This window comes from Chiroxiphia lanceolata, chromosome 1, assembly GCF_009829145.1.
Source record: "Chiroxiphia lanceolata isolate bChiLan1 chromosome 1, bChiLan1.pri, whole genome shotgun sequence".
NCBI lineage: Eukaryota > Metazoa > Chordata > Aves > Passeriformes > Pipridae > Chiroxiphia > Chiroxiphia lanceolata.
The window spans coordinates 131,657,981-131,679,850 of record NC_045637.1 but is presented as its reverse complement, the minus strand read 5'-3'; the positions used below and the strand labels follow the sequence as shown (position 1 = coordinate 131,679,850).

General features: G+C 35.9%; 1 protein-coding gene across 4 annotated transcripts in view; it reads left to right on the top strand.

Moving 5' to 3' along the window:
* The window catches only part of VPS50 (VPS50 subunit of EARP/GARPII complex), a 78,814-nt gene that overhangs the window by 22,382 nt on the left and 34,562 nt on the right, over positions 1 to 21,870 (top strand). For 2 of the 4 annotated variants that reach the window (XM_032699444.1, XM_032699426.1), the window contains exons 10-17: positions 1,011 to 1,053; positions 2,250 to 2,348; positions 5,539 to 5,679; positions 10,199 to 10,334; positions 16,820 to 16,911; positions 17,632 to 17,726; positions 18,359 to 18,457; positions 21,566 to 21,656. In XM_032699444.1, coding sequence (XP_032555335.1) covers positions 1,011 to 1,053; positions 2,250 to 2,348; positions 5,539 to 5,679; positions 10,199 to 10,334; positions 16,820 to 16,911; positions 17,632 to 17,726; positions 18,359 to 18,457; positions 21,566 to 21,656 — 796 coding nt within the window. Of the gene's footprint in view, positions 1 to 1,010; positions 1,054 to 2,249; positions 2,349 to 5,538; positions 5,680 to 10,198; positions 10,335 to 16,813; positions 16,912 to 17,631; positions 17,727 to 18,358; positions 18,458 to 21,565; positions 21,657 to 21,870 lie in introns of all 4 variants that reach the window. The other 2 variants (XM_032699436.1, XM_032699415.1) reach the window with 1 other exon arrangement.

The following is a 21,870-nucleotide window of genomic DNA, read 5'->3' as shown; positions in this document are numbered from 1 at the left end:
TTTAATGCCAGCTTTTTTTGATGCAGTTTTTTTCTATTTAAACCTTTCTTTGGGGGATGTTTTGTCCGGTTTATCTAATGGAACCAAAAAAGGAGGGTGATGGGCATAATCTTTAAGCTACAGAACTAAGTAGGGAGGCTAGAATCTTTTGATAATTAACATAGGCCCCTTAGGAGAAGATTCAGAGCACAGAAGGAAGTTGTTTAAAGTCAGGTATGGTGATTATTTAATGAAAAGTGTGTTTTCCATGCATGAAGAGAATATCCTGCCTATTTCTGTGTTGCTTTGACCCTTCTGAACAAAAACATAATAGTCATGTTTTGTGTCTTATTTTTCTGGCCAGTGTTCTAAAATTTTTAAACCTGATTGTTGCAAAGGCGCAGTGGTGCCTTTCATTGTCCTAAGGAGTGTCTCTTAGGGTAGCTATTTTTTGTTAATCTTTTTATACCAAGTATAGCTCAGAGAAGTGAAATAATGGTGTTTAAAAATTTTTCTGAGAGTTTTGTAAGCTTGAGTTCTTTTATAGCATTTCTGTAACAGATTCCTGAGCAACAAAGAAAAGTTACTATAGTTTACAAAGGCCTGACAGCCTTGACCTTTCTGGGTATGTTCTGCTCTAGACCACAACACCAAACCAAAACATTTAAAGCATGAGTTTCTTAGGGGTTGAGAATGTCTTTGAATACTTGGTTGAACCCTAGCAGGATGGGGCCTTATCTGGGCCATCTTAACAGTGTTGTGTTGTAAACCTAGAGTTATGTGCTGCTGCAACAAATACCTTAATTTGAAGCATTAAGAATACTGCATATGCCTGAAGTAGATACCTTTCAATAATAACAGTGGTGAGATGGTGCTAGTCTGACACAGTAACAGCAGCTTAAATGGTTTATGATAAATTACTATATTGTGGCTTGGTAGCAGGCAAACGTGTTTTTGGAAACAAGGAACTTGGTCTGAAATATTAATGCAATCAGTAATTTTATTTTAAACATTTTTTCTTTCATTAATAGTGAGTTAAATTCAAAACTGCAAGACACCTTGGAACAAATAGAGGTAAAAGTTGATATATTGATGTTTAGTATATTTTAATATTTAACCTCTAAGTATATGTTAGTAATTAACCTCTAAAGTACTAGAGCTTTCCAATACAATGTTGTTAGCAATTACAGAATGTGCACATTTCTTTCAAATACTCTCTTTGGAATGCTATAGTCAGTGCTGTTCATGTGAACTTTTGTGATGCAATTAATCTAAATGCTCTGTAATATGTTGTCATACTTATGAGCCCAGTTCACCAGTTGTGCCAACTGTAAGTGGTAGAGCAGTCAAATTAAAAAGTCAAATAACATTTGAAGCACTGAACTTCTGTGAGTTCTTTAGACTACTTGTAAATAGTTGTGAAAAGTAAATCAGCAGCAAACCAATAGGTTTGGATAAGCTACACAAGAGATCACAGTTTCACTGGAAATTTTAGATGTCAGCAAACTGCTGGATAGGGCCACTGCTAAGCCAGAGGAAGTAAGACTTAAATAATTGTGAAGGATGCAACAAAGATCAGTTTTAAGTTAGTAGATAGTATCACAAAAGCAAATGAATATAATAACATGGTAAGTGTCTTGCTGGAAATTGGTGGTGAAGAAAAGGAATTCTTTTAACTCCACTGTTAGGTAATTTTGAGCTGGAACTTGGTGAGCTTTTTGTAAGAAGTCTGGTAATGTAGATATATATCATGTGTATGTAGTGCATGTAATGCATACGCATGTAATGCTTAGCAGGAACTTGAATTAGCTGTTCCAGCAGCTCTCTACACCTGTGGTCATATGCTCTTTAGAAAGTCAGATTGGTGCATGTATTATTGTACCTTGTTATTAAATTCCCTGTAAAATTAGAACTTTGTTATATTTCCTTCAGTTAGACTAAGTTAGAAATCCCAGCTCTCCCATGTTGGGGTGCTAGGCCTTCTCAGTATCGCTTTGAATTTGATTTCAGTGAAATAATGTACTTTTTACTGTGCTTGTTCTTGGAAATAGTGGAACTCATTGGCTGATAGAAATTTCAGACTGAAATACTTATGCTCAAGGAGTAACATTTAAGCATCTCAGAATAGTCTGATCGTGTACAATCTTGGCTAGTTTACAAACATAATTATCAGACTGTTTAAGTAAATGTCTTCCTCTTTTACTGTCATTTAAGTAATGTATTACTTGGCCTGTTTTTATCTGGTGTTTAACAGTCTTTCATTTATATAGGAACAATTGGACGTAGCACTTTCCAAAATATGCAAGAATTTTGATATCAATCATTATACAAAGGTTCAGCAGGCTTACAGGCTGCTTGGAAAAACACAGGTTAGTACTCATCTTCTGAGTAAGTTACAAAGAACAGTCATGTAACAGTGTGGAACTTTGAGTACTGTGATGGAAATTTATTTTCCTAATTAGTCCCAACTGGCAGCTAAGCCCCACACAACCACTCACTCTCTCCCCTTTAGTGGGATGGGGGACAGAATTGGATAACAGTGAGAAAACTTGTGGGCTGAGATAAAGACCGTTTAATAGGGGAAGCAAAAGCTGTGCACACAATCAAAGCAAAATGAGGAATTCATTCAACACTTCCCATGGACAGGCAGGTGTTCAGCCATCTCCAGGAGAGCACGGCTCCATCCTGTTTAACAGTGACTTGTGAAGGCAAACTTCATCACTCTGAACATTCCCCCCTTCCTTCTTCTTCTCCCAGCTTTTACTACTGAGCATGATGTCACATGTTATGGAACATGTTGGGGTCAGCTGTCCAAGCTATGTCCCCTCCCAACAACTAGTGCACCCCCACCCTCTGATGGGGTGGGATGAAGAATAGGAAAGGCCTTGACTCAGTGTAAGCAACAGCTCAGCAATAGCTAAAACATCCCTGAATTATCAACATTGTTTCCAGCACAAATCCAAAACATAGCCCCATACCAGCTACTATGGAGAAAATGAACTCTATTCCAGCCAAAATCAGCACACTAATGCTTATGAATCTTACCTGGTATTCAAAGGCTTTTATAATGCTCAGATCATTTAACAGTACTTGGCAAAGGTAAACTGCGTATCACTCCAACACGTAGCATACATAGCAGTTCCGTATTTCAGCTCTGTTTTTAATGCTGTTTGCACTATTAATTGATTTTGGGCATGTGAATAATATTTTTCAATAGCTAGATCTGTGTTACTGAGTTGTACACAACCTGTACCTGACATGTGTGTTTCCATTTTATATTGTACTGTAACACAACAGGAATGAAGAGATGAGGAGATAGTTTTTTGCAATAAAATATGTCTCAAGGCATAAAAAAAAAAATCATAGAATGTTAAGAGTTGTAAAGGACCTTAAAGATCATCTAGTCCCACCCCCTGTGCCGTGGACAGGGACACCTCCCACTAGACAGGTTGCTCAGGGCCTTATCCAACCTGGCCCTGAACACTGATATATGTTCAAACATACACTGTGGATATGTCCTAAAAGTTACATCTCTGCATGCCTAGAGCATTTTTTTGTGTAAATGGTAGATCTAAGGTCTCCTGTAGGATGTAAGTGCTGGTGCACTGCCTTGAGTCTTCATATGGTTTCTCTGGGAAGGTGGTGAACCAATTTCCTTCTGAAGCAGATATGAAGTATGGGAGCTAATACCAAGGTCCTGTGAAGTAAAGAGGGATAAAGAAACAAGAAGATCCTGGAGGCATGTTTTGTCGGTGATCAGTGTTCATAACACACTGAGGCTGAGCATGGTGGTGCCAGTGTAGCAGTGATGATTTGCTTGGAGAAGAGATTCCTTCAGAAAGCTTTAGTTGCTATGGGTCACGTCAAAGTGCCTATCCCTTGATGAAGACAGGACAAGAACCCCATTTGTTCTTTATAATGCTTGGGTTTTTTAATGGTATTTCCAGATTTCAGAATTATATCTGTTAGTAGATTGGCTTTTTTTGGGTTTGGTTTCATTTTTTGTCTGTTTCTTTCTTTCTTTCTAATTAGAACCATTCTAGCAAAGTTGGGTTCTTTTTTTCATGGCTCGACAGTGATAACAGTGTAACTCTGCAATAGGATAGAAATGGATTTATCTTCCCATACTTTGTTAATGTGCAGAATTATTGGAGTGCCTAGAGTCTGCAACTTAAAACTAAGGGAGAAGATTAATTAGGCTTTTCCTTTGTTAGTGCATTGTATGCAATTTCTTTATTTACTGAACAAAAGTAGATATAATGCATTCACTGCTCCGAAGTCAAGTGCATGATATGTTGAGAAAGGCAGATTGTTTGTCAGAGGACTGAAGTTTCTGAACAAAATAAAAGTGTTATTTGTTACTGCATGGGTTTGGCTGCTTTGTTCTCACGATAAAGTGACTTGGCTTTGACATTCTTTTTATTACTATTAAAGTAGGTATTTTGAACTTGTCCTAAATATAATTTAGTTGCATTGTTACTGAAATATCTCCCATTTGACCCCTTCTCAGTAAACAAAATGTCAATAACCTTCAGTATATTCAGTAATTCTCATATTTCATTTGTCATTCTGTTTTCTTTGATTCAAGTTAGGACTAGCTGTAGAAGATTGGTTGTTTGCAATAGGATTTAAGCAGAATTGCTTTTTCATTTCTTATGGGATGATTGAGTTCTCAGCTCTTGTCAGTAGCTAAAAATGTCAAATAGGAAGTAGTGAAAGTAAACATTTCAAATCTGCAGGATCTGATAACTTCATTCTGGCATTTGAAAGATATTTTTTATTGGTTCCTATATATATCATATACTGATTATTTGCATATCATGAAACAGTGAGAAAATTCCATTTCTGAAGTGGACTTATGTTATGTACAGTCCATTAACAAGATGAAAACTGAGGAAACATCCTGACCTGTAACTCAGGCACGCTTGTGGCAAAATTAATATGTTATGCCATCATTAGTCCCTAGTACATGTACTGTTATATCTTTCCCTGGAAAAAGTAATCTATTTTTAAACAAATGTCTTTTTTTCTGTAACGAGGAGTTTTATAGGAAATTTATTGATATGAGGTACATGCCTTTCTGTAACACTTAATGCTACTTTATATTCTTCAGTTTGGCAAGTGGATGGATTGAAGACTTTGTAATTGTGGTTTTAGTTTTAATAATTGCAAAGGAAATATTTTTATTTTAGTTGGAAGTGTTTCTAGTGGGAGAAAGAGCACAGATCTCAACTAATTTCTTTTTGACACAAAATCAGTGATTGGGAGAGTAAAAGAATGAATGAGTAAATTCTATAACTAGCTATATTATATAGGTGTACAATTAATATTTACTCCTGTTAATGTAAAAAACCCAGTGAATTGTAGAGGGAGGATAGATTGTAATATTATCAAGTTCTATGTTAGATATTTTTGAGACAAAGATTGAAAGCCATACTGCTTACAGTTTCTTCTGTTCAGAACTGAAAAAAAATTACCTTAAAGGATGATGGCTTAAAGATTATGGCGTATGACAAATTGAATTTTGTATTTGATTTTATGTCACTCCATTTCTTTCAGACAGCAATGGACCAGTTACATATGCACTTCACTCAAGCCATTCACAACACCGTGTTTCAAGTAGTCCTTGGATATGTGGAGCTGTGTGCAGGAAACACAGACACCAAATTTCAGAAGTTACAGTACAAAGACCTCTGTACAGTATGTAATTCTTGTACACATGTATATTTTTTAATCTGAATTTTTCCACTGTTGTAAGTGTGCCTTATGTCAGTAGGGACTTAGTTATGAAAATAACTCTGCAGCTACTATAGTTTATTAGTACAACTTACAGGCTAACTGAGAGATTTGTTATTCACAGCTTAATGCTGATTTTGATTGCACTAAATCTTAACACTTTGGACTTACTGTGCACTCCATCTAAATGCAAAGTAAATCATAGGATACAAACAGAACATTTCAAAACTCCCATGTCTTCAGTATAATATGCTAGTTATTTGCATCATTATTAACTTTGAACTCTGTTCTAGTGCATTTAGGTCGTATTCACAATTTCTATAATACTGCATTTCAGTAAGGATTCTTGTAAAGATGCTAACTTAATTTGAGTCTTCCCAAATGACTTTGTATCAGTTTCATTGCATTTTTGATATCAAGGTAAGGAACAGCTGTTATATTGAGATGTAAAAGCTTGATAATAGGGAAAATGTGGACTGGGAATAACCATATATTTCCCTCTAGTATAAATTTTAGGTGCAGTTTCTTCCACATCTGTATTTTGTTTATTTTTTTAAAATGTTATTAGAATGAATTACTGTATTTTGAGTAGCATTTTTAGTTCGCTCTTTAGTTTTTTCACTTGTGATTTTACTGTTACACCCTGAGAAATTTGCTTAAACTTCAGTGTTGGTGAGGAAGAATGTTAGACATTTTAGGTGGTTCTAACATTGATTTAAAATTGGAAATTATATTTCTATCTTGAATGTTCTGTAGGATGTTTGTTTCAGTCACAGGCTAAATCCTTATCATACTTCATCAGCTCATGGACCCATCCTGTCAGTTGCAATTTATTAAATTAAAGTACAGTCCTAAGAAGATTTAAGTTCATACTCGGATCCACTTTCTGCTCTTTCACTTCTCGTATCTCCTGGAATCATGTAGCTTCAACTAGTAAACACATTGACATTGAAAACCATTTAATTTTAAAGAGGTGCCCCTTTGACTTTGAAAGCTTACATAATCTAAGGACCTTCACATGAATAGACATATGAAAAATTAATTTATTGGGAATAATTGACATAAGTATTAATGAACAGAATGAGAAAGGTTCCAGATGGGTGGAATTCACACTTCACTGAGATCAATTCTAGCTGAAGAAAGCCAGCAAAACCTGATCTCTGTTCTCTAGACTGCAGCCCTTTCATCTTTCGGCTATAAGTCTTCAGAGTGTGGTTTTATTTTCATTTCTTACTTTCTAATCCACTTTTTGTCTAAATTTATTTTTGCTTTATACTTATGTATGTCCTTTAGTTTATTTCTCATTCTTTGCTAATGCTAGTGATACTAAGCCCATTTATTTACACTTATAAACAGTACTACTGAGCTGCTTCTGACAACTTCTAAATACAGGTTGTGTGCTGCTGCTGATCCTTATTCTTTACAGTGTGGAGGAATCTTTCAGATACTTGGAAATATCACATTTTGTAATACATAGGAAAAGAGTGGCTTTAACTGCATGGTTACAAAATTACTACCTCTATTTCTATTTGGTTTTACTTATGTAAAACCTTAATGAGATGATGCTTAAGTTATGTGATCCTGCAATAGCTGGAATCTGGCAGTCTGTATAAAGGAAGGTACTGAGACTTTGGGACTATAACGTACTATGAATAGTGCTGTAATTTGCTTGACATTTAGTTTTTTATTTTTTCATTACTCTCTTGGTAACAATTAGGTATTTAGGGACAGGCTGCAGATGGGCAATTTTGATCTCTTAAAAACCATGCTGCTCAGTGTTGGTTGTTACCTGTTGCAGTGCATTTGTGAAATCAGAATGCTGAATAAACTGGACTGTCATAGCAACTAAATTTCTAACTTCCTGCAGCAAAAACACTAGCAGATTTTTATCTCTTGCATTTTGTTTTGGAGGAATAAATTGTTTAAGACTAAAATATGACCTTTCTTTTTCTTTGTTTAGTTCTAGTGAGAACCCTCTTCAGGCTATCTATGCTGTTAAGCCAGGATGCTCTTAACATATAAGTGATTATGGAGTACTTCCTCTAATTAAACAATGGAAGTCATATAAAATTGAAGTATTCCTTTTTGGACAGATCTCCTGTTGTGTGTTTCTAAAAATCTGTCACAATGAACTCATTTAGCTCATTTCTATTTTATATGGGTAGTGGGAGGCTGTAGTGGCTTTTTTTCTTTGTTTTGTTTGTTTCTTCAGATACTGAAGATTATAACAATGTGAGTTTTTTAAAAAGAATAATATTTTCAGAAATTTTTAAGCATTTATGCAAGTTATGTACTTGTGCACTCAGACTCACTATTTCCTTGTTGACTGTTTCTTTTCCTAGCAATGTGCTGTGCTCTAGCTTTTACATCCTTTCACTTTTGGAATACTACTGGAGCAGGGCAGAGTTTGGCTGCTTCATTTTCAAGTTTTGAATTTCTATATTCAGAGAGTATAAGTCCAAAGAAATCCAGTTGTTCGTTTCCTTAGTCTAAATGGAATTAACTTGGTATTAGTAAGTGATACTTTCTTCCTGCCCACCTGAAGGCCAGTATATCTTCAAGTATAATGATATGCATAAGCAAGGTTTAGATTTTATAGCTACTAAACACCCTGATGAGCCACATTTCCTGATGAGTTGGCAGAGAAAATGGCTGAAGCAGCGGGTGAATTGGCAGGACAATTTACTGTTTGAATAATAAACTTATTACCTTATTTTGTTCAATTGTTAGTAAAGGCCTATAGTGTCTGAGATTAAAATGTCTCAATAATGCAGTCACTAATGTATATAAACTCTTCAGTTAAAGGATGTTTTAGGAAAAAAGTAGTTGTCTCAATTGTGAGAATTTTTATGTACCAAGAACATGACTTTTTTTTCTTTTTTTTTTGTCGATATGTCCAGGATGCCTAATTTATATCCTTGAGGAAGCTCTGGTTTGGTAGGGCACAGAACCAGGATAATAGTTCAGTTTAAAAAAACACAAACAAGCATAATGAAAGGACATGATTATTAACATGAAGCCTCCAGATGCTTTTGCTAGTGACATCTGTTAATGCTGAAGAACAGTTTCTGAGAGTCCTTAATCATAAGTGGAATTTAGGCAAATATGACTTGAGCGGTATGTCCTACTGCCAGGAACATTATTTAAGCTTGGGAAACGAGAACATGATTAAATAGAAAATAAAGATGTGCAGTTTATAAATTTTTTTTACTTGAAAGCTGAAAAATAGGAGGAGTGTAGGAAATCTGTTCAGTGTAATGTTTATTCTCCAACAAATGTACTGAAGATGATCAGTGGTGTTACTGATCCTTCTTGAGAAGGACACACCATGTTTTGAAAGCCTCAGTGAGATCAGTGGATGAGGATGCAGCTGAGGGAATTGATTGCCTTAATTAAAGATTTGCTCTCTATGGAATCCATGGTTGATTCTTTTGGTGGTTATGTTGACACCCTGTTGCAGAAGCAGTTCATATTTTTGAAGAGTTTTCTTGTAACTAGTGTCAAAACTTTTGTACCATCATGGATATACGTATTTGGGTTAGCAGGCACACAGTACCCAGTTGGTAAAAGCTAATTAGCCTTGCAGAAGCCAGCTGTGGACACTGATGTAGCTATTGGAAAACATGATATCTTTTCTAGAGCAGTGTTAGTTGGAAGTGCTAATTTCCAGACTTCTGTGAGAAGCTTTAAATAACAATGTAATTAAAATCATATCTATGCAGCTGGACTTTACCCTTGTCTATAAGTTGTGACACTGCGCTTCACAGTGACTGAGACAAGGGTGGCGTAGCATTGCCACTCCAATGAACAATATATTTTACAGTTTTTTCTTTATCCAGCAAGACCCCTTCTCGAAGTCATCCTTTTTCCTGACAGTCTCATCTTAGTTATTTCTTCTGTGTATCTCACTCTCTGATAAAATAGATACTCTTTGCCTAAAGAGTATCTGAAATCATAGTTGGCTCTTTGGAGCAGGGTAATTCAGGGAAGTAGGGCAGCTACCATCGAAGTTTGTTTGCTTTTAAACTACTCCTTTATATGTCATTCAACCCAATGGGGTACTAACCAGGATGACTTCTATGTACCACTGAAGTACAAGACTCTGCATCATTGAAAAGATGGAGTGTCTGCATGTCATGGATGTCTGCATCCCTCTTTGATAATGAGATGTGCTGATCATTAGACTTTATGGCTTTACCTCTGTCTCTGCCTCATTGTTCCATAAATATAAGAGGTGTTTAACATATGGGCCAACTGAGAAAAGAGAAAAGTGCTAGCAAACAAACTTTGCACTTTTGGACAGTATTTGATTAATTGACTAAAATTAGGAATTTGTCACCTCTCAAATACATTTTAAAATGAAACTGATATATATCAAGCACCTCAACTGTATGAATATGGAAGGGTTTGTATGGTTTGTGTTGCCACTGTAAAAAACAAACACAGTTTTGAAGTTTCACAATGTTATTTTGTTTTTCTGTAGCATATTACATCAGACAGCTACATTCCATGCCTGGCTGATCTCTGCAAAGCCCTCTGGGAAGTCATGCTCAGTTACTACCGAACGATGCAGTGGCATGAGAACCATGACCAAGATGAGGCAGCAGTTGTGTCTTCTGGTAAGAAACTTCTGGAAACAAAACTTCTGATATTTGGATATAACTTTTCTTGTGCTATATCTTTGTGGTCTTGACTCGGTGCCTTCAGCCTTATTGCTTATAGAGTGCAGGAAGAACTGAAATACTCACTGGATTTTTGTACTCTTCAGTATAAGGTTCATTTTTTAATGAATATTTGTATGTGCCAGTCTTGTAGATATAAATGCATTTATTTTAAACGATTCTTAGGGGACATGTCCTTCCCCTATTGTGTGTTGTAAAATCAAGCAGGTATTTATTGCATGGAAACATTATCACAGTTGACAACTTATTCAGCCACAGATGCACTTACAAAACTAGTTCCCCTTAGTGTCGTTCCTTGTGATATCCTGAAGAAAGAAAGTAACCTGCGCTGCAAAGCCTTTTACAGGAACCATTAAGCCTAATGAAGTGGTATATACAGTCATATGAGTAATTTTAAATTCATTGCTTTTTTACACGCATGCCAGAGTGTTTTGGTATGTTTACTACTAATCTTCTGTCTCTTAGTTTTTAAGGTTCTGGAGATGTGGCTTAGCTGTAATGTACAACTGGAATATAGTTGATCTACTGAATCACTTTTTCAAATACCTCTGCAATGATAAAGCACACAGAGGGAATTTTGCAAGTACAATTTCAGAGGGACTATAAATATCTACTAAAGGTTTTTTCTAAAACTTATTGCTCATGCTGCAGTAATTACTAAACCCATACATGGAATTCTCATTCCATACTTACTAGTTTAATGGCTGTGATATGTGCGAATGCCAAAGAGTAAAATTCCTGTAGAAAGGGCATGTATGTGAGAAGGAAACAGGGAGGCAGTTCAGGATATTATGCTAAAATTGTTCCCTCAATTAAACCCCATACACAGAAACAATAGAAGTAACAGGCTTCAGTGTTGTGTGTTTGTCTGCATTTTATCATTTTGAGAACTCGAGGCTGTCCTGGTATTTTTCTGTCATTGTACCAGTTGATGTCAGCACTCTAAGAAAGTACCTGAAATGTGTCAAGGGATTCTTGATTTTAGGGCACAAACACAGCTGTAGAAGTGAGAAGCTGGACTTAGATGGCATGATTTACGTAGCTCTTTCTATTTTAATACTGAAGCTTATCCAAAAGAAGTCCTGCTTGGATTACTGAAAGGAGGTTGCACTTCATCTAGGTCACGTATCATGTGTTTGTGATTACTGAGGCCTGTTACAGATGTTAAAATGTACTTTGCCTAACTTGTAAATAATTGCCCTTCTGCATTTCTGAGGAAAGAAGTGTGTCTGCTTTATATCTTCAAATATTCTGCTTGTTATTTTTCTGAGAAGTCTGAAGAGCAATTGAATGGAGTTCAGAATTTGCAGTTTATTTCAGTTATATTGTGGACTGATCTTTGGGGATTACCTTTTCTAAGATCAATTGAAAAAACACTTGAAATAAACTAAATGGAAACAGATATAAATGGAATCCTAATTATTTTAAAATAATGAGACATATTTTAGAACCTTTCATGAAAAAGGAAATAATCATGAGATTTAGGTTGCTGAAGCGTTCTGTAACAGAATAGCAGTAAATCATAGTGAAATGTATGGTATTAATAGTTCTATGATTATCAATAACACTTAATTGCTCTAATATACTGTTGGAAAGACAGAATTAAGCGTCAATAGGTAGAACTTGTTTAATCCTACTGAAGATAAAATTAGTGAACTAAATTTATCAACTTCATAGCATGAAGTAAGTTCTGTGTCACATTTAATGAACTGTTGCTTATTCTGTGATTTTGTTGCTTGTACAGTAAACAGCAAATTGCTGTGATAGGGGGTTTCATTGCTGAAAATAAACTACTTACTGGAAAATTTTCCATGGCATTATTAGTTGTGGTCAGAGCATTGTTCGTGTTTGTACTAGAGAATCAAATAGAAAATGAATTTTAAAGGGACTTGTGTGGGTCATTTTTGTCTTCCCTGCTCTAAGCAAAGTGAACTTCAAAGTTGCATTGGTTTGTGTGAGGCCTTGTCTGGTTCAGCTGGATTTTTACATACCATAAAATTTACTGTGACATGGATGTAATTTACTTGTATTTATGCAACAATGATTTAACAGAAGAATGAAAGTGGGCAGCAAAATGATCACTTGTAGCATTTACTGATTTCACAAGTGTAATCCTAGTGGTAAAAGGATTACAGTTGGTGTAATCCTTGGTAATAACTCTAATATCTATAATAGATTCAGAGAAAAGCAAGAAGAAAATGATGCAAGATGTAAATCGAATGTCAACCATTTTAATTTTCAAAAATTTTCATTTATAGTACTGTGTAAATTCTCTGCAAGATCTGCTTGCTATTCAAAGAGTGAAAGAGTGAGGCTAGAGGACAGAGATGCGATTGATTTTGGTGGGTTTTTTTTTTCCCTTTCCTCTGTCCAGCAAGGATTAAACAAAAACCTTTTGTTATGATTGAAGGCTGCTTTTATGAGTTTTTGAGAAATACTGAAAAACATAAAGAATTACTGTATTTAAATCAGGCATCTAGAAGAATAACTCCTTGGGTGCTTTTGATTCTTGTGTTTCTGTGTAATTATGAACATTTATGTGTTCTGCTACATGTTACAAATTCTTCAAAGCAAAAAGTATAAATGCTTGTGGACCTTTGTCTAATACTTGATTTTCAAGGAAACTATCCTAAATTAATATGTTTGGATGTGTGAAATTAGCTGCAGTACAGTTCATTAAAAGACTGGAAACAAGACCTTGTAGCATGACTGTCTGTAAACCACGTGAGCACTGGGAGATTGACAGAGAGAATGGTGCATGGATTTTTCATTGAACAATAGCATTTATATGGCAATGTCTGTCCAACCATTCCTTCGTGAGTAGCAGTTTATGAGTACAAGGACTATGGTCTTAATCTAGAGAATACGTCAAAGACACTGACTGTTTTAGGAGTGGCCTCAATCTGCAGAAGTTTAGAACAGAGGAGGTCGCAGAATCATACAAAGAGCGTGCTGTGGCTCAGATAGCTGGGTTTGTTTCCTTGTATAGTCTGAGAAATGGTAAATCCACTTAGAGTTTTTCTGGTTGGCTTATTCCTTCTGTTTATATTTTGTTTAATCTTCCGTGTAAATCACTTATGAAAATGCATTTGTCAGAATTATTACTTTCAGAAGATGAACATATTTAGGAGGCTAATATTTGTTTTATGATTTTTATTTCACAAGGAAAAATTTTTTTAAATGCCCTGCAAGAGTAGATATAGTGTGGAATTATGTTTGGGTCTTGTTTGCATATCAAGCAGCCTTTTATCATCTCATTTTGAGTAATTAGGGTAAATTCTCAGTTAATCCGCAAAAGCAGTCTCAGTGACTTTAAAGAGGAAAAAGTTGAATATAGCTTTGCAACCTTGGAAGAAATGAATATTTGTCCCTAATATAAGCCCAAATTCCAGACCGTATTTTGTTATGTTTTTAATTCTGTTGAGGAGTTATTCAGTTGACAGTACCAGAGCTTTTACATTCTGGCTGCATATATTATTATACTAGTTCTGTATTCCTGAGTTCTAGCCTTGTGGGCAGACATATTGGCTAGACAGTTCTTCTTGATAGTGTTCATACCATGGTCCCTGGCTTGCGGTTGAAGCTGTCTCAGTGTTTGATAAAGTTCTTAATTTAATAACATGTCCAAATACACCCATAGCTCTGTCTGAAAGAAATTAAGCAAGGCCAGCATCCTTCTCAGTATTCATATTCCACACATTTTTTTAAATTTAAATGGAGTTACAGATGTTGAAGATTTCATATTTTTGTTATTCTTGTTATGCTTATATGTTATGTAAACATTCATATAATAGGTAACAGTTCTTGTTCTGAGAAACATACTCTGGAAGGGTTCAAAGCAGAAACCAGATGGTTGAGGGGGAAAAAATGTATATCATGCTCTTCTACTTACACAGAGTCTGGCCTAAGACTGGGAGTATGAAACACTGTTAAGTGCTGTTTATGATTAGTGATAGTTAGAGAAGGAAACTCTGCTCACTTGACAGTGAGTACTGGATGATCTGAAGAAGACATGGTCAGAACATGGTCAGACTGCTGTGCTCTTTTGTATTTCGGTTTAGTTGAATTGTCAGTGTCTGATACCAGTCATAACCATTCCTGTCACTGGATGCTTTTCCTTCCTTCTCTTAAATATGTGGTAGTCCAGGTAATGCCATGGAGATCTGTTCTGCACACATCTGAAAAGGTTGATCAAAGTCTTGTGTCTGGCCTCCCATTCCTTACTTGACTCATTAGTAGAGTGCTCGCAGTATTTACATGATACTCATCCAGACTGCAAGGTCTGGATTCAGGGCGAGGCTTGACAAGTTGTTGACAAAAATTTCTTAGTGCTGACAGATGGAGGACAGTAGGTTTTTTATGTTTCTGGACTCTTTTGCAATTAGACATGAAAAATTGCTCTTTCCTCTGAGGAAACTGAAACTAAGCCAGGAGCTTTTCTGGAAAAAGCTGTGAAGCCTGATAATGAAGAACTGCAAAGGTCAGTCAGGATTAGCTCTCACTGTGGTCCTGGTAGCACATTACCGTCTAAATAACGCTGCTGTGACAGGTATTTGGTATGCAGGTGACATTTTTGTCCTTGCAAGTTTTGAATGACCACATGAAATCCTGTCCCTGCATTGATGAGGTCAGCTCATGAATGAAAAGCTTCTGGAGCTGCACCTGAGGCATCTTGTAGCATCACACAGTTTAAATGCTGAAAAGGCTACACAACCTTAGTGCTGTCTCCCTGGTGACCTTGGATTGCTTCTGAATTCCCTGTTGATGCTAGAAATAAAATGTTATTATTTTTTTAGTATTTATTTATTCCACATAAAGTGTTCTGCAAGTTAGGGCTGACCAATACATTACTGCAGGTCATTGAGGAGCTGTTAAAAGTTCTACTCTTTCCTTTGCCTTCCTGTCTTCATTGTAGCAGTGTAGTATCTACCTGGCTGTGAAGTCTGACGTTAAAAAAGAGTCTATCTTTCAGGAATATAATCTAAGGCAAGAATGTTAGACATGCCCTAATCTGTTAGACATGTCCTTTTTATCTCCAAGTGAACTCATATTATAGATAGTAACTGTCTTTCCCGTGATATCATAAACAACTGCTTTCGTTTGCCTGTTTATTTAGTTTTCTCCAGGTCCTTCTCTGCACACCTATAGGATCTGGGCTTTGTGCTGCCTGTTCCTGTGACTCCTAGGCAGAGGGGAGGAGAATTCCTAATGTGTGTGCAAAGTGATAGTTTAAGGCTCAAGTATTCTTAGTATTCTGAGAGGAGATGCTGGGATCAGGAGTAAGGGAAAGAAATTTCTTTGAGTTGGGAGCCTTTGTGTGGAGGTAGAGAGATGTGACCGGCTGGGCCAGGAACAAGGGACTGAAAACTAACTGCAGGTTGCAGAAGATATGGAAAGACTGATCTGAGCTGCACAGCAATGCTAGGGTACTGCAGGCCATCCTAATTCTTCTGTGTTTGCAGCCTCTTGAATGATGGAACGGAAGGAGGATTGTATGCTGTGTAATATTCCAATGTGTTATTTTATGGGATTTTTTATTTTTCATGTCAAATCACTAAATGGTTCAGGCTTTTGAGGACACATATAGCTTTTCTCCTTCTCAGGGAAGCAGAGTTATCGTTTGTCTGTATAGCCTGGCTAAATCTGAGCTTTCCTGTGGTCAGTCATAGACTGTGAAGCAAACTGTATGACACTGTGCCATCACTGACTGCAGGGGTAACTACTGCAATAGGCTCACAAACTGCATATAAAATATTACCTCTTCTTTCTGAAAATGGAAATCAAATCTATTTCCTCCATGGGGACAGGGAGAGCACATGCAGGAGCAGTTTATCATGCATTACAGTGCTTTTTTGGAAAGTGATGCAGTGCTGTGGGAATGGTTGTATGATTGACATTATTTCATGCACAAGCGTAGATTAGTATGGGGAAAAGGAAAGAAGATGCCATATCGTTTGCATAGCATGGAAAAATTCCAGTATTTTTCTTTGGAGTTGCAGTAAGAATTTGCTGTGGCATAAAGTTAAAAATCTTGCTTCTGAAACTTTTAAGTTCATGATTCTTGTCTACAAAGGTAGAATGTCTTAGAGAATCTTGTTGTAGAGGATAAGCAGTGCTCACTTAAGCACTTAATTTTTTTTATTTGAAATATCAGTATATGTTGCTCTTGTCTTAATTTGTTTAATGGGATATCTTTCTCACATAAAAACCGTCACGAGCTTTCCTGGTTTGCATTAGCATATAATACTTATATGTGCATAATTCATTTCCATTCCAATGTTTAGAGCAAAGTAGGTCTCCTGGAGTTTGCATAATGGATAATATGGCAATAGCTAAAGGAAAAGTTTCATTATGGGTAAGAAAATAAGATACATTTCAAAGCTTTTGGAACTATGTACAGTGCCTTTCACCTTAAGTTTCAGATGGCAACAATGTGATGGGAACTGAAGAGAATAGTTTTGACCGCAACTATGTGAAAAAGAAATTAGAACATGGGCTTTCACGAATATGGCAGGTATGTTTTTTGACTCTTTTTCCCCACTAAATATTTGTTCCCTCCCTTCTCCCGTTATTAATTATAGTTATATTTATGCTAATCTTCTTAAAGAAATATCTCCAGGGATTTTTTTAAAAGTGATTTGGTTTGATTTGAATATATCAATACCATTGAAAAATAATTTCTGTGACTCAGTTACTGCTTGGTTGCTACACTTACAAACTCAGTCAAGATACCAAGATATAGTAACAAGACTTTCAATTTGATTCCATTTCTCACAACCTGTGTGTGCTGCCCCACTATCTGTTTTCTTTTCATGTGCTTTTCTGTGTTAGCACAGTCATACTGCTTTATATTTCCGGTATAATCAGAGCTATGGAGAACTTGGAGTCTTGTGAACCTGCCTGGTTTCACAGTATTCCTGATCTGACCACTGGATAAGTTTGATGTGCAGTGATACCCAGATGTATGATGAAAAAGCTGTAATCCTGAACTCTGCTTTTGCACTGATAATAAAGCATCTATGATTGACCTTGTTGTATAGAGTGTTAAAGAAACCAATTATAAAATTACTTTAGAGAAGTCATCCCTGTTAAAGAAAATGGAGTTCTACTCTAAATCTCAAAAAAAGAAGTTATAAGTGCAAGCAACCAAAAAGTGCTAATGAACCAGGCATCTGAGCCTTCACTTTTTGTCTTTAGTGTATTAGGTATACAAAAACTTGTTTGTGTTTTGTAGGATGTTCAGTTGAAAGTGAAAACATATCTTCTGGGAACGGATCTGTCTAACTTCAAATATGACGACTTCATATTTGTACTTGATGTTATCAGCAGGTATACTGATGTGGTTGTAAGACCATTTAATACACGTCCTCTCTGATAAGATAGCACAGTTGATTAAGGCTGATATTAACATTTTGGCTTCAGTCATATGTGCTGAGCTTGAAGAGCAATACTTCTTTATGTGGGAGTTTATGAGGATGTATTTGGGAGAGGTAGTATGAATTACTTTGCTGCTCAAGTAGTGCTTAAGTGTGATATGATTTCAGTATTGTCTGCCTTTAAGATTTGAGATGTGTGGGTCTAGCAATTTTGTTTCTAACAGCTTTTAAAGGGACTCTCAGTCGAGCAGAGAAATACTGTGGTACTGCCAACCTTTACAATATTATATCTTTCAGTTTTGGTAAAAAAATGACAGATTGAGATTGTGAGCTGACAGCTTGCCCTGCATACTGGGATCTCAAAAAAACATCTATTTTGCTTATGGCTCTTTGTCTCTATGTGTATGGAACATAATGATAAGATTTAGAGGGAAATGAGACATGGGCTTTTGTGGAATGCAGCCTTAGCATTGCAGTGTAACACTGGTGCTCTGCTTTTATGGAGATACATGTTGTACACTCATGGTTGGAACAGCAGTATTAAGAAATCAATAAATATTTCTAAACTTTGTTTTATTACTATAGGCTGATGCAAGTTGGAGAGGAATTTTGTGGCAGTAAGTCTGAAGTTTTGCAAGAATCTATCAGAAAACAAAGTGTTAACTATTTCAAAACATACCACAGGTGAGACTGCTATATGTGCAGTGAATGTTTCTAATGGCATTTAGTTTTGCTGGGTAAATGCTTTTCCGAAGGAGAAGCCTTTGCTTCTGCTATGGTTGTGGAAAGCCCTAGTTCTGTAGCTGGCAAGCCAGATAAAGATGAACAATTTTTTTTATGTAGAATTTTGCAGGTTACCTCTTAAGTTGTCCCCTGGCATCCTGAGGATGAATGCCTCTGAAGTCCAATCTTTGTAGTGAATTGTTACTTCTTTTTCTATGCTACTGCTTAAAAAGAGTGGTCCTGTATGACTATGAAATTTTTTTTCAATGTGCAATTTTGTCTTGCATCAAAAAAGATATTTAGAACTGAGTCCGTCCTTTTGAGTCATGTTTTCATGGTGTTTTCATTGGCAGTATCTAATTACATTTCAGTCAACTCTGTTGTTGTATCTGAGGCCAGTTATATGTGCTGTCATGGACAGGCAGTCTCTGGACTCAAATATGATATATGGCTATGACAGCTTCAAGACTTGTCTTTCTGTTTACTTGTTTTAATTGCCTTGATTTTCCAAATATTTTGGTTTGGATGATTGGCAACTTTTTTCTTCCAGTTGGTCTAGCATTATGTTCTTTCTGTGTGTAAAAAGCTAGAAAGATATGAGAAGAAATAGAATGTTCTGTGTTCTAAGTAACTTACTTTCCTAGTCTTGATCTGTTGTCATCTGTCATACAGCTAATACATCCAGACATATTTGGTCTGAGACTTTCTGCCTAAAATCCATAAAGTATGAAAATTATGGCAGGAGAACATGAGACAGTGTCTAAATTCAGAAGATGAGAATGTGGTTTAAAATTTCTTCCAGCTTTGGTAGTTTGTAGCTAGTATTTCTTTTTGGACATTTGATGAAGAGCTCAGTTGCAGTTTGTCTGAAAAGCTTGAGCTTTAATCATATCTACATTATGTCTTGTCAGGAGATGCCACCTATCTTTATTTCTTGAAAGCATTTCCAAATCCTGAACTGAATTTCATTAACTGATTTTGGTCTACCTAACCATCTTTTACTACACTGCCTTACCACATAATGCCTTATTTGGTTAAGTAAATATCATTTTGACTGCTATGGTTTTGCTTATGTTTAACTGCTTAGGGACTAATTTTCTGAATTATCTTTGGGTAAAATAAAGGTTAAGGAACACTGATGGAATACATATAGAAATAATTTTTTGAAATAACTTGTGTTTTTTATTAATGTAATGTAAATCTTGTGAAAATAAAAGGAAATATTTATTGATATGACTCAAATTGTTTGAACCTTTTAATACTTCCTGTGTATTTTATGCTGTGTGGGTATTGTGACGATTAATTGGCTGATGTTTTCATCCTCAGAAGGAAAAATATTAAAAAACCCTGCCTCACAGCTATGTGCCTTAGGTTATTTTATATAAAAGCTTTAAGCATCTTGCCTTTTCAGATCAAGCTGATGTGGCTTTCACTCCTCTTGTGTATTTAATTGGAGGGGAAGAAGAAAAGCAGTAGCGCTTTTAAGGATTAATTAGTACATAAAAGCTACATAGAGTTGAAATGCTTAGTGTCCAGGAGTAATCAGTTCTTTTTTTGTGTAATTTGGCATATGTGACCTCCTGGGCAGTGTGGGGTTATAGAGAACTGCCAAAACAAATAAAACATTCAAAGGAATTGGCCATGTAATTCAAAAAATGTAGAAGAGAACATAGTACTAGAGCATATGTGAAGCCTTTTTTGTGGTGAAAGCTGATTATTTTGAGAAATTTGAATGGGCTTTTGGTGAAGAGCATCAGTAAGGTGCTTTTTGGAATTCAATTTACTTTTTGTACTGATACACTTGTAAAAAGGTGTGCCTGATCACTAAAGCTTTTCAGAGAATGAATGCATCAGGTCTTCTGTGTGTGCCCCTTTCTAGACATATGCTGGTGAAAATGAAGAGTTCAAATACTTTGTCAGAACCTTGATTTCAGCTTTGAAATGCTACAAAGCCTGTTGCTGTATGGGTTTTAAATGTTTGCTTTTCTGTGATTCTTTCCCCTTAGTCTCCCTCACAAAGAATTTTAATCTAACTCTGGTTTTCACAGCATCTCTGTCTGTTGTTTCTGTTGGCTTTTCTGTGAGGTCTGCAAGCTGAGGCTACTAAATGCACTGAAAATAGCCCTTGAAGTCTATTTGCATTTAACTGGTGAATTTGAATAGACACAGCAAACTGTAGTCATAATTCAACACATTGCTTTATCTCATTGAGGCAGGCAAATTTTAATGGTAGTGGTGGCTGTAGTTCATTATGGAAGTAGTGGTATTTCTAGAATATTTTATTGCCTAATTAGAAACCCAGTGCATAAATTACCAACTGATACTTGTTAAACAAAGCAATATACCAGATATTAAGAAGAAAAGATAGAGCTATGTGACCTCAATAAGCAATCATTGCTGTCTTTTCCTCTGTGTTCCACTTATGTGGCAAAATTTTTTCTTTATTAAAGGTATTTCTGCTTATGACCAAACAGAGGCTTTTCTAGTGATTAAAAACATAACAGAAACAATGCAGGGATGTAATGGCTTGATTACTTTTCCTTATTACAGTTTCTAATTGGTACCAAATGAAAGTTAAGCTATGAAGAAAAATACAGATTAATAGCCATTTAATATTTCTTCTCTGAAAAGTTGAGATGCCCGTGAGACATGAGTTCTTTCCACTTCCCTTTGCTATGTGTTGGCTTCAGTGTGTTTGGTCTTTCAGAAGCTGTTGTGCTGCTGATAGTGTTGCTTTCTACAGTTTACATAGCGGAAAAAAAGTCCAGTGTTGCTGCATAATCATAGATGTCCCTCTATATTTTGTAATGGTTTTGACCAAAAAGATTCATTTCCAAATTTTGGAGATAGACATTCTTTTAGACTTTCTCCAGAGGTGTCATGAAAAGACACTGTGTTAGTAGCCACAGCTTTTGTGTGGTCTGTCAGTTGAATTACTTAAATGTCTGTTTTCAAGTGTGACTTTTTGTACCGTTTTAGAAGGCATTTTTTACTGCATAAGTTAAGTAATTGTCTACTTTCTGATTTACACTTCCTGCCAATTAAGAGTATTCATTTATTGTTTTTCAGAACTCGTCTTGAAGAACTAAGAATGTTTTTGGAGAATGAGACCTGGGAACTTTGTCCTGTTAAATCAAGCTTTAATATTCTGCAGCTTCATGTACGTTCTACGTATAAAACATACAAATGTATTAATACTTTAACAAGTAAGAGTCCAGGTATTCTAAGAAGTAGTAAGATCCATGAACTACTGTTCAAATGTTTTTAGTGGCTGCTAAAAACTCTTAAGTTTTACTTCATGATATTGGAAACCCAAGAACCAAATGGTTTTAAAATGGTAGTGTTCCTGTTTCAGGCAGGTAGAGGTTTATGGA